Here is a 12,987-nt window from a genome sequence, read left to right as displayed (position 1 = left end):
GACATTAAGTCTCAGCTACAAACTTGATTGCCGACATTAAGTCTCAGCTACAAACTTGATTGCCGACATTAAGTCTCAGCTACAAACTTGACTGCCGACATTAAGTCTCAGCTACAAACTTGACTGCCGACATTAAGTCTCAGCTACAAACTTGACTGCCGACATAAAGTCTCAGCTACAAACTTGACTGCCGTCATTAAGTCTCAGCTACAAACTTGACTGCCGACATTAAGTCTCAGCTACAAACTTGACTGCCGACATAAAGTCTCAGCTACAAACTTGACTGCCGTCATTAAGTCTCAGCTACAAACTTGACTGTCGACATTAGGTCTCAGCTATAAACTTACCTGCCGACATTATGTCTCAGCTACAAACTCGACTGCCGACATTAAGTACAAACTTGACTGCCGACATTTCTCTTCACTACCATCGTGTTTTGTTTATCATCAACACAAAACATTAAGATTATCAACGATAACAAAATGAATGAAAGAAACTTTGAAATGTTTTAAAACTTTATTGATATCAATACAAACAGTTTGTAAACAAATACAAACAGTTTTGTAAACAAATACAAACAGTTTTGTAAACAAATACAAACATGAATGAAAGTATAAATAAAGACAATGATGGCGATGAAAAATCTAATGTGGAGGTTTAAACAAAACAAAGATACAAGTGTAGCCTATAAATATTTCATTTCTCAACAATAAACATTTGTTTATAATTTTGTTTATATGTCTAACAACTCTTAACAAATGACGTGAAAGAAACCAAACAATTTAAGTTTAATTAAGGGAGACGCCATTTTGTTTGTTTACATTAGACAAGGGGAGAGAACCAACAGTTATAGATGGATCAATACAACACATACTCCCCACTATAATTTCCTTCAGAGTTTGATCCACTGTGGGGATGTCTCCACCCCCAGCCATATCCCGGCATGTAAACATGTGCTCCACTGGAGCCAGGACATGTACATGTTGTGTACGTGTACTTGTACCAACCTTCCCTCTCATGTTCGTGTGTCCATTGTCCTACAGAGACCTGTTTAGGACAGCCATGAGGATGTGACACTATAACGGTCAACTTGTCCACAACATCAAATCTCCTGTATTTGTCCCATGCTTTCCTACATAGATCCTCAAAGTGCCGCACCATCTTGTCCAGTTCATCAAGCAACTCTAAGTCACATGACACACATGTAAACTTACACCAGTCTCCCTCAATGTCTGCCCTACCCCACACCCTCCAGCCATCAAGACTGACCCCAGGACTTTTATTGTCATCAAAACCTACAACACACCTGGTCTGTCTCGCCTCACTCTCATCAAACACAACGTGTGTGGCTGTCAACACACCAATCTCCCCCCACACTTTGCTGGGTGTGTCCGAGTGTTGACACTTGCCACATGGACAAGTGCCCTTGTTGTCACTCTCTGTGTACTTGTACACATAACTCACCCTCCCCGTCCCTGTCCTCAACACGTCACTTCCTCTGGTGTTATAAAATGGATACTGACCACTGAAGCACGGAACAGACTTTGGTCTCTCTAGACTGGTGTACTTGACCTTTATCAGGACCGTTAGGGCAGACAAAGCTTTGATTACCTCCAACATGATGACGTCATGGTAACGTGAGGGGAGATGATCGAAGTTAAAATCATTAACAGGTATAAAGTTGACATGACCTGGATTCTTCTTACAGCTGGTATAGTGCTTGTGTAAGTCAGCTTCACCTCCATAGCAGATCTCGGCTTCATGATGTCCTGGAGAGGTACAAGGGGAGGTCATTATATACATAAAATAAATAATTTCAATTGCACACAATTAATTAGCACATAACAGGCATCATAACATAAATTATTGACAGTTTCACAATTTAGAAACACATGTAAAGAAAGTTAATGTTTTCTATAATAATTTTTGATTACTTTACATATCTTTTTCCGTTTTTATTTTAAACTAAGTTAAACTTTTAAACACATGGGGCAGATGAAGTAGAGTTCTTATGTTTCCAGGAACTCGGACTAGTGTGGTTAGCACTAAGCCCACTGCCTTTGTTTCGCCAATGTCAGTCCGGCAGAGGCATAGCGACCCTTCCCGGCGCGCATGGCGAACTTTCAATTTTGCTGAACGACCCCACTTGATATTTTGTGAGGTGGTAGGAGAACGCCTAGGGGTGTCAGAAAAAACTAGTAACATCCGAGATCTATCTGCAAATGGGTCAAAACAGACCAGTCGTATTTTGCAGTATAATCTTTGTATTTTATGGGAAAAACAGGTTAATTTCGACACAGATTTCAAGGCACTTACCGTCTGTACATCAGGCTAATTTTTGGCATGCTTATAGGTAAATGGCTAGGTAGTGCGGACAACATGTTGGTTTGACTCAAAGCCCTCAACTTGATACCACAGGGCTAGCAGCTAAACGCTCTATTACACAACCCCGCCATACAAACATAATTAAAACAATGTATGCCTAATTAAAGTTATAAATCCCTATTAGCCACTGACCTGGAATAAATTCCACTAAACTTTTTCCAGATTCTTCTATTTTTCTAGCCTTGACCTGACCTTCATCATTATGTTCTGTAGAAAAATAAAATACATTAACAACATAGGCTATTTTTTACTTTGTAATTTAGTATAGTAATATAACATAATCATGTAGAAATACATTTTTTTCTACTCTATTGTCTTTAGAAACTATTTTAAAACAGTTTATTTTATAAAATAAAAAACTTCAAAGCTTTAAATTTACCTTCACTTGCCAGTACCAGTTGCCTTTTCTTTCCTCCTTTATTCTCCATGTTTGTTATTTCCTGTTAGGAAATACAATATTACCTGCGCTAATTAAATGCCTTAAAGTTTTAACATGTACATGTTCTTTTAATTAATAATTACTTTTTTATTTTTGTGTCAATTATACTAATTTATTAAGTAAAACTGTTCATAAACGTTGGGTGTTTAGTTCGGCACATATTATATTTATAACTTTGATTACTGATATATGAAATGTTTGTAGGTTTTGCTGGTACAATACATTTTATGCCATTAAACAATTGAAAATGTTTGAAACGATTTCAGCTTAGTAAACATTCTCTGAATGACTATTATTTGAAATCTATAGGCCCTATATATAATTCTCTACGTGTGAAACATACAAGACACCACCACGTAAGGGGGGAAGAGAGGGTAGTTTCGAATTCACAAATTATGAAGTACTGAAAAGTAGCAAATAAAACATCTAAATAGTGGCAAAAGCTTACGGCGCGGGTCAGCTTGTTTAAATTAATTGTTTCAATTTTGCTTTATTATTAAAATAAGCATATAAATAGGAGATTGTTTATATTATTGTTTTGAATTTATATACAACTCAATGCAACAAGCCCGCCGTTTGGTTGAGGCCACGACGGGGGGACGTTCTGACTTGGATTCAAAGGGATGACTCAAAATATCATCAGTCAAAGTTACTTTAAAATATCTAACTGTATTTATTACTTAAGCAATATTTGGTGGAATCACACCCACATCGTGAAGGTGTGAATCTAGAAAACTAAAAGTTAGATCTCTAAATTTTTAAAAAATTATAAATCTTGATTTAGAACTTAAGTTTCTAAACCCTCGCTCATCTATAGTATAGACTATAGATCTAGAACCTAGAGTCTAGATACTACTAGAATAACTAGATCTAGATAGATCTAGAATCTAGGTCTAGAAAATTCTATTCTAAAATCAATATTTAGATCTATCTTGCTAGATCTAGCTATTATTTATAACTTTATTAGTAGGCCTAGATGATCTAGTCTAGATAGTAAAGTAGATCGTAAGATTCTAGTAATCTAGGCCAACAAATCTAATCTAGAATCTATCTAGAAGCTAGATCTAGATTGTTCTAACAGTCCTAAGCTAATTTTAAGTAGATCTAGAAGATTCTAAATAGTAAATGTATGGGCCTACATCTAATTAAATAAGTTAAATAAGCCTAAATTGAATATTAATTTCGATGTGTCTAGAGTCTAGACAATTGAAATTTTAGGTTTTAAATTCATTTCAACGCTGGTTGTAGTTTGATTCATGATTGTTGGAATAATGTGCTGCTGCATGGTTCAAATGGAAAGTCCGTCGTCTGCTAAAGTCGCTAGGGTTTGTGGATCTAAAATCTAAGCCTCTAAAAGTCTAAGGCACAGAGATCCTCAAAATCTTACATCGATACTGCAATTATATTTGTACTATTACAACGCTAGGTTTGGTAATAAATAGGAAATAAATAGATTTAGATCTAGATCTAGTTGGTTTTTATTATCATAATATTCTGAAACGTAAACGATAATAAAGTACATCTAGATCTAGAAACCTCGACTACAAAGTCAATAAGATTATATAATATATATAAAGATCTAGATTAGATCTAGATCTAGCAGCGGCGAAACGGTGCGATCTTTATTTACTCTAATCGATTCGACCGGATGTTGCTAGACTACCAAGATATAGGTAAATAGGGTAGGGGGCCTAGTCCTAAAAATGTACAACATGGTTTGTTAGGCTAAAATGTTTGACACAAGGCAGGTGTGTGAATGGGGGGGGGGGGGTTCAATCCGCACTAGGTGACACTAATTTGTTTATGGGTGAAACCAAACAGAAACATTTTCATTCACGGTTAAAATAATATTTAATTCAGTAAAATAATAAAATAGTAGGACAGGGAAGTCAACAAACCGAAATAGAAACAAGGAGGAGGGGTGGGGTGACACCCTCGGTTACCGAACAGAACGACACCCGACCTAGATCTAGATCTATAGTTAAGGAAGTTCTGGGTTACCAATATCGCTATATTAATAAATACCAAAATATAATAAGATATCATAACAGATGGTGCTTAATTTACTAATTTTTACTACTGTACTAGACTAGAATAGATCTAGATCTAGTACTAGAGATTGTAGAAATCCTTGTAGTTAGGCCTATCTATATCAGAAATTACCTTAATTATGTAAAAAGTATTTCCTTTTTCTTTTAAAGTATTTTTTATAAATAAAGCTGTTACAATAAACAGTAAAAAATATTATTGGCTTAAACAGCGTTATGTGGAAGCAAAAAAACATTCACAGTAATAAATAAAATATAATTTGTCAATTAGACATGATCATGTACCTTTTGGCAGCAAAAAGTCAATAAAAGTTTGAAAGTAAAAAAAAATGGAAAAAGGCAAATTTATAAAATCCAAAATGCGCTTTTTAAAAAAAATCTCTTTTGACACCGTAAATTAAAATTTTCTGCTAAGAAGGAAAGAGTTTAAAGTAATTTAGCTATTTGAATAGACTTTAACAAAACTAATGGTGGGTACAGATATCTTTTTAAATTAAGAATTTTATTTTAATCCTTTTAACAGCTTACCGTAGGCTGCCTGATGCTGAAATAAAAATTGGCAAAAGTATTGGGCTTGTAAGTTTATCGTTCTTTCTCGCGTTAATTCATGTCTGGTTAGCCAGGGAGAGATAAAAGTTTTCGAACTAAATCAATTGTTGTGAACGGGATTCCCATTGATAACAAAAAACATGGCGGCTATTTGTTAGTAGGTCCCGCTTCAAGATTTCAAAATCATCAAACGTTCCAGAAAAGCAACAATTGTAAAAACTTTCAACGCTGTTTTGTTCATATGGATGGGAACAAACACATGTGTATGCATTTTTTAATATAAAAGTTTTGTGGCGGTAAGTATATTGATTTTATTTTTGTTGTTGATAGTTTGTCCAAGGCTAGGGGACATTACTCTGACTCTACTCAGTCTTTGCTACGAGACTCAAGATTCCCAGACCTAGAAATCTAGATCTAGATCTAGATCTAGACTAGATCTAGATTCTAGAATCTACCAACTAAGATGTACATTGCTTTAACCTAGTTCTAAGAGTATAAGTTCATGAATTAGAATCTATTAGATCTAGATCTAGATTCTAGATCTAGTATTTTAGTGATCTAGATCTAGATAAAATATTAAAAATATTATTATTAAGAAAAGGATGACTCTCAGTCAGTCTCACTCAGTCTACAACTTAAATCGAATCTAGACTCTAGATCTAGATAGATCTAGATCTATCTAGATCTAGATCAGACTAGATTAGAAAGTTAGATTGACCACATTCTCTTGTTTATGTAAAATTTAAATCTAAACATTTGTATTTACTATTTAGATTTTAAATTTATATCTAGATCTAGATCTATCATCTAGCAGCTAGCTAGATAAAAAATATAGATATAGATTCTCTAGACTTTGACAATAATGTTAATAGACCTAGATTCTAGATCTAGCTAGATTACTGAACTAGACTCTAGTCTAGTACTGATTACTCAGTGATTACTGTTTAATATTTTAGAAGTAGGCCTATAAGAAGTAGCTTGTAGATAGATGGCTAGATACTAAGATAGAGATAGTAGATCTAGATGCAGATGGTAGTATGGTAGGCCCTAGATCTAGATCTAAAATCTAGATAATCTAGTAGATCTAGATAGATTCTAGATTAGATCTAGTTTAGGTAAAACCTACCCTAGTTAAGTTTAGTAAGGCTAACCTGTTTTTTAATTTTAAATTGATTTTTTTAGATCTAGAATCTAAACTAGATCTACTCAAGCTATTTACTAGATCAGTAGCCAGTAGAGTGAGAAGAGTAGTAGTAGAGTGTAGTGTAGAGTACTGTAGAGTAGACTATTGTAGAGTGTAGGTACTAATAACTAGACTACATTTAGGGCTTACAGACTTATCAGACTACAGTGTTGCAATTAGTAGATCTAGTAATATATAGATTAAATTTAGACCTAGTTTGAAATTGTTACAGTAGTGCTACTACTTTTCTAAGTACTAAGTAGTGTAGACTACTAGAAGAGCAAGATGATAGATCTCCATCAAGCTACAATAGAGTTTAGTTAGTAGTTAGTTAGCCGTAGTAATAGTACCAAAAGCAGTGTAAGTAGCACAGTAAAAAAAGAGTATTACTAGTCCAACTACTATTGTATTAGGCCCTTTTATTTTTAGCAAGTTAAAGTTTGGTTAAGTACTAGTCTTCTAGCAAGTTGCCTAGTAGTAAACTTAGAAACTAAATCATGTGTATTAGTACTATTAGACTTGTGGGCTAATCTTGTTAGTCTAGACCAGGGACTATAAATTCTACAATTGATAACTTTCGGCCTTTTAGTATAAGCCTAATTATTAATGAATTACATGGTACAAAAATTAATAAATTGGTCAGGGTCAGTACAGTTACAGTTAGCTGTTAATAGAATTAAGTTTTAGATCTATTGACTACAATTTTTAGTTACAAGTAATGAAAATGAAACTAATAGTTTTGTGATAGTTAAGATATGGTTAACTGTAAACCAGATATTTTAGTTTTTAAGACAAGCTAAGTAGATAGAAAACTGAACCTTTACAATAAAATTGAATAAATGAAACATATATATATATATATATATATATATATATATATATATATATATATATATATATATATATATATATATATATATATATATATAATATCACATATTAGTTAAATAATTATTTTAATATAATATATGGATAAACTTAATAATTTATTATATTTAAATTCCCTAGGTACTTGGCAAGCAATTTTCTCACACTTTACTGTGGCTATTGGTGCTGATCTTGAGCTAAAGGTGAGCTGAATTTTTTTTATAATAAGCCATTTTTGAGCTTAAACCCAAGTTTGAAACCAATTCAGTGTTCTAATTCTTAAAGAATATGTTGCTACTAAGATTATTTACTGTAAGTATTAATATGTATGGCTTGATAGTGGGACTGTCAGACAGTAGCTTTCTATCCTAACATTTCTATCCTAAAAGATAAGAGTTAAGTTCCCTGGCTTTAGTCCTGGTATGATGTCCTAAGTCTCATGAGTACCAGCTCTCATGAGTACCTGGCTCAAGATAGGGAAAAACTAAAGGTGGCTGGGTATATACCTCTGAACACTCTAATTTTAAATGTCACAGAAACAGGTGAATTTTAATTCAACTGCTATATTGGCTGTATGTTTTAATCAATGATTAATTTTTTCATATTACTAAAAGTTGTTAAAAATATTATTTATTTAATTTCTAGGTAAATGGAACAGCATGGATGTGGATTTTTAGACACAAGGAAGCTGAATTTAACTTTTAATGAAGAATTTGAATGATGATTGTCCATTAAAACAAATATTAATCATATACATTATAATGCTGTATTATTGATGCATCTTCTGTTTTAAGTAATTAAAAAACCATCCATTTATGAAATTCTTTTAATATTTTTTTTTAAATTTTTAAATTGTAGTTCTGTTTTGTTATTTGAAAACAATGATGAAAGTATACTGAACTGCCATTGAGATATTTATATAAATGCTATTGTTTATAGTTTAATTATTTCAGAAGCAACTATATTGACATCAAAACTGAATTTCATTGTACATTAAGTATAAAAGCTTACCCGCAAACCAGTCCATGTCAATAATTTATTGACATCCAAACATTAAATTTTTTTAACAGACTACTTTCATATGGGATAAGAAACATTTAATTTTGAAATTCATTGGTTTATTAAATTTTAATGGAGCTGAAACTAAAACACTGGGTACAAATTTATTATTATTTTGTTTCTCAGAAAATTGCAAATTTTGAACATAAGAACTGTGGGAAGTAGGCAATGATGTTAAAATATCTCTTGAAACTTGAAGAAATTGTGGAAGGTTTAGAGATAGAAAACAAAATTTTAGAAGATGATGTTTGAAATAATGGTAAAATATCTTCAGCAATTGTCACTGAATAAATATTTTCATTAGACAAATCACATTTAGGTATAGAAGAATAAGGTATGTCTTCAGATTTTCTTATCAGCGAAGATCCTGGGTGATTCTCTTTGTTACCTTCGGTCAAACGACAAGCCAATTCTGGAAAATTCATTGGGTTTTTTGCCTGGGCAGCTAAATATATTTAAATTAAGTTCATGCAAGGCTTTAGAAACATCAATTGGATAAAACTCTATAATTTCATTAACTTTTTATTACTATCAGCTCGAAAGGAATAATATAAATAAGTTACAAATCATCAATAAATTAAATTTGCAGATATTTCCATTTCACCAAACTTTCTCTAAGTCATAATACATATTTTAAATTCATGGCATTTTGTTAGGCTAGAAATGTTGACTTTCATTTACCACAATAATCTGATTATATAAATTAACAACATTGCATTAGGATTACCCAGCTATCATACATTCTTCTTTTTACTGCCCTCCTTTATGAGGGGGAGATAAAAATCATCATTTAATGTGTGACGCAATTTACAGATGAACCCTCTCTCTCTCTCTCCCTCCCCTATATATATGTATATCTATATATATAATCTCTAAAATCATGTTGGTACCTCTACCTGTTTGAATGTTAGGCCCCTTTCCTTCAATTGTTTCTGTGTGGATCTTCTCCATGGGGGTCATCCATGAATGACGTCACGCTTTTTTGACGATTTTTACCTCCTCCCCTCTGTCACACATCGTCACAAAAAACCAGACCCCCCCCCCTAAAATGACGTCACACATTACTAGATTCTAGATCTAAAATACTACAGTTGCCTACACTCTAGATTTAGTTCTTAAGTTCTACAACAAGACCACACTAAACTTCACTAGATCTCTAGATCTAGAATAATCTAGATTCTATATATAAATTGATATTGAACATATTCTAGTCTACCTGTCTTAAAGTAAAAAGCCTATTTATTAGGCCTAATTTTAGTAATTTAGTAATTAATTCCACTCAACTACACTGTAAAATAAAGAATCTAGATCTAGAATCTAAATCTCTAGACTACTCTTGAGTCTATAAATTAAAAATAAATCCTGTATGTCGTATGTTACTGTCTAAGTCGAAATTTTCAAGAGGGCTTTTTTTTAAAGTCATAGATCTAGATATAGAATCTATATATAGAATTCTAGATCTAGAAATCTAGATCTAGGCTATATATATATAGGGGTCATCCATAAATGACGTCACGCTTTTTTGGACGATTTTTACCTCCCCCCCTCCCCTCCGTCACACTTCGTCACAAAAAGCCAGACCCCCCCCTAAAATGACGTCACACCTCAACCTACAACCCCCCTCAAAATTGCAGTTGAATTTTTTTTAAACATTGATATTTTTCCAAAATCTTGTCTAAACTATTACAATTTATTAAAACAGTTATCTAAAACGCGAAATAACGTCTAAAATTCGTTTTCTAACATTGCTTTTTTATAATGCAAAAATGTGACGTCGCAACATCTGACCCCCCCCCCCTCCCCCTCATCACACATCGTCACAAAATTACGGACCCCCCCCCCCCCTCCCCCCTACGAGTGTGACGTCATTTATGGATGACCCCATATATATATATATATATATATATATATATATATATATATATATATATATATATATATATATATTTATATATATATATTGAAATCTTTTACTTTTAGGCCTATAAATCTCATATTTTATATAAATGTATTATTATTATACAGGGTGTATTCTAGATCTATCTAGATCTATATAAAATATAATATAATTGTGCGTGTGTGTTATTTTAAACTTAATTTACTTAAAACAACTCATTGTCCGACAATTTTTCGGAGTTTGTTTTTATTCCAAAAGCGAAAGAAGATTTCATAACTTAAAGAAAATTGCGCTAAAAAAATTAATAAAAAATATTCACATTTGGTTTGAAAAACAACAAAAACGCTAGCTGGCAACTACCGGAGCGAGAACTTGGTAAGCTACTTTAACAACTTACAAGCCCAATAAGCTACGCCTCGTTCGCTTTGTATGCTGGTATACTTGAAATAACCGATTAGGTGGCCACCAGGCCTAAAAATAGAAATGAAATTCCTGGGATTGTATTTTTCAGTTCGTATTTTCCCGAAATTACGTAATTGATTTATCAAAAGCCAATCTAAATCTATGCATTTAAGGAATATAAAATAGGCCTATACATTTTGGGGTCGTCCTCAAATGACGTCACACTCGTAGAGGGAGGGATAGGGGGTCCGTAATTTTGTGACGGTGTGTGATGAGGGGGAGGGGGGTCACTTTTGTGCATTATAAAAAAAGGAATGTTAGAAAACGAGTTTTAGCCGTTATTTAGCGTTTTAGAAAACGGCTTTAATAAATTAAAATAGAAATTGATCAAAATACTCTATGTTGACAGAGTTCTGACAAGATTTTGAAAAAATATCCATGTTTTAAGAAAAATTCAACTGCAATTTTGAGGGGGGGGGGGGGTGTAGGCTGGGATGTGATGTCATTTTAGGGTGTGGGGTCTGACTTTTTGTGACGTGTGACGGAGGGGAGGGGGGAGGTAAAAATCGTTTAAAAAGCGTGACGTCATTTATGGATGACCCTTTAATTCACGTTAGAAATCTCCAATCTAATTAGCATTTTAAAAAAAATTATTTTGTGAACTGAAGCAGTTTCTTGTTTTACGGCATCATAACATGACAAACAATAGCCCACCACCAATTCTCAAAGATTTTTCGCGAAGTTCTATAAATGGATTATAGGAAAAATAATTTTATATTTTGTCATTTTAGTTTCTCTAACTTTGTGTCCCTGATTATTTGTATGATATTTAGTAATTCAAAGTTGTCAAGTTTCTCTCAGTATATTGTATGTGATTGGTGAGTGACCTGTTTGCACATGATAGACGATACACAAATTTCATGTAGGCATACAATAGTTTCTATTTTTAAACTTTGTAATATTCTAAATATAGACCAAATACTCTCGCTATTTTTACATCTTCTGGCCCTTGCCCTAACAACGTGCATGCATCTAATGTTGTTTTATTTCCTTATATCTAATAGAATTAAATAGGCCTACTTGTTGAGCGTGTTCCTCGTTTTGATGTTGCCATACAAAATTAAATAACGAGGATCAGATTCCTAAACCAAGTCTCGAACCCAAACATTTCACTCACCAAGTAAACCACCAGCTTGCGCCATACTGCAGAAGTTTTCGTGGGAAGGGAAGTAATCAGAAGAAAATTGTTTACATTTTGTTTCTTGTTAATATGTCAGATGGTTAAGATGGGAGGGGGATAACTCCTGCATCAAAACACAGTTTTTGGGTTTTTATTTAGTTAATTGTTCAAGGCATAGAAGAGGGACTAAAGAAACATCAAGATTACATTTTACAGCTGGTCGTATTAAAATTGAAGTGGGGTACTTTCGTAATATATTTATGTAAGGCGAGTTATGGTACATTAATGTAGCTGTTACCTAGTCTAATGGTTGGTCTAGACAAAAATGTCCTACTTCAACCTATTGTCCCCTGGTTGATCGAGACAAAAATGTCCTACGTCAACCTATCACCTCATGGTTGATCAAAAATATGTAGAGCTGATTGGCAGAAGTGTTTGCATGTCTGACTTGATGCACGGAGGGCAAGGCGATTTGGTGCCGCGGGAATTGGTAGGTTGAAATATCACTTTCTATAAGGTGGGTGTAAGGTGGTGTCTAAACATGTGTTGGTCACATCACTATAGCTTTTATTATACGATAAACAGCTTTAGCTGACCACACTACATACATAACACAACAGCTGCAGTGAGACAGACTACATACATGACACAACAGCCGCAGTGAGACACTACATACATGACACAACAGCCGCAGTGAGACACTACATACATAACACAACAGCCGCAGTGAGACACTACATACATGACACAACAGCCGCAGTGAGACACACTACATACATGACACAACCGCAGTGAGACACACTACATGACAGAACCAGAAACAGTCCAATTAACAACGTTGGAAAATGTAGAGATGAAATATATTCCTGGGCAATGAAAATGGCCACCTACAGAATTCTTTCTCTATAGCTGCTCATGTCACTTTGACTACTTGTTACATGTAGGTTTCTATCATATAAACACAACCTAAACAAACAC

General features: G+C 33.5%; 1 protein-coding gene and 1 long non-coding RNA gene across 2 annotated transcripts; one reads left to right on the top strand and one right to left on the bottom strand.

Annotated features, from left to right (window-relative positions):
* Nucleotides 1–521: 521 nt before the first annotated feature.
* Nucleotides 522–12,047, bottom strand: LOC131927912 (uncharacterized). The gene is made up of 4 exons (XM_059283789.1): nucleotides 12,007–12,047; nucleotides 2,765–2,825; nucleotides 2,518–2,592; nucleotides 522–1,769 (listed from the first exon to the last, which is right to left on the bottom strand). Exons 2-4 carry the CDS (start codon nucleotides 2,811–2,813, stop codon nucleotides 859–861), a joined length of 1,035 nt encoding a protein of 344 aa, XP_059139772.1. The 5' UTR covers nucleotides 2,814–2,825; nucleotides 12,007–12,047; the 3' UTR covers nucleotides 522–858.
* Nucleotides 5,446–8,238, top strand: LOC131927915 (uncharacterized). The gene is made up of 3 exons (XR_009383714.1): nucleotides 5,446–5,717; nucleotides 7,613–7,674; nucleotides 8,117–8,238. It is a non-coding gene; the product is annotated as an uncharacterized LOC131927915 (long non-coding RNA).
* Nucleotides 12,048–12,987: the final 940 nt, after the last annotated feature.

Source organism: Physella acuta, unplaced genomic scaffold, assembly GCF_028476545.2.
Source record: "Physella acuta isolate Inbredline_101_S28 unplaced genomic scaffold, ASM2847654v3 ptg001446l, whole genome shotgun sequence".
Taxonomy (NCBI): domain Eukaryota; kingdom Metazoa; phylum Mollusca; class Gastropoda; family Physidae; genus Physella; species Physella acuta.
This window is presented reverse-complemented; position numbering and strand designations above follow the sequence as displayed.

Excerpts from the sequence above, each read along its gene's own strand:
- LOC131927912 (XM_059283789.1), bottom strand. The coding sequence starts at position 2,813 with ATGGAGAATAAAGGAGGAAAGAAAAGGCAACTGGTACTGGCAAGTGAA. Across the intron at positions 2,593-2,764 it reads ACTGGTACTGGCAAGTGAAG|AACATAATGATGAAGGTCAG; the intron begins GTAAATTTAAAG and ends ATTTTTCTACAG. Across the intron at positions 1,770-2,517 it reads TTTAGTGGAATTTATTCCAG|GACATCATGAAGCCGAGATC; the intron begins GTCAGTGGCTAA and ends GTACCTCTCCAG.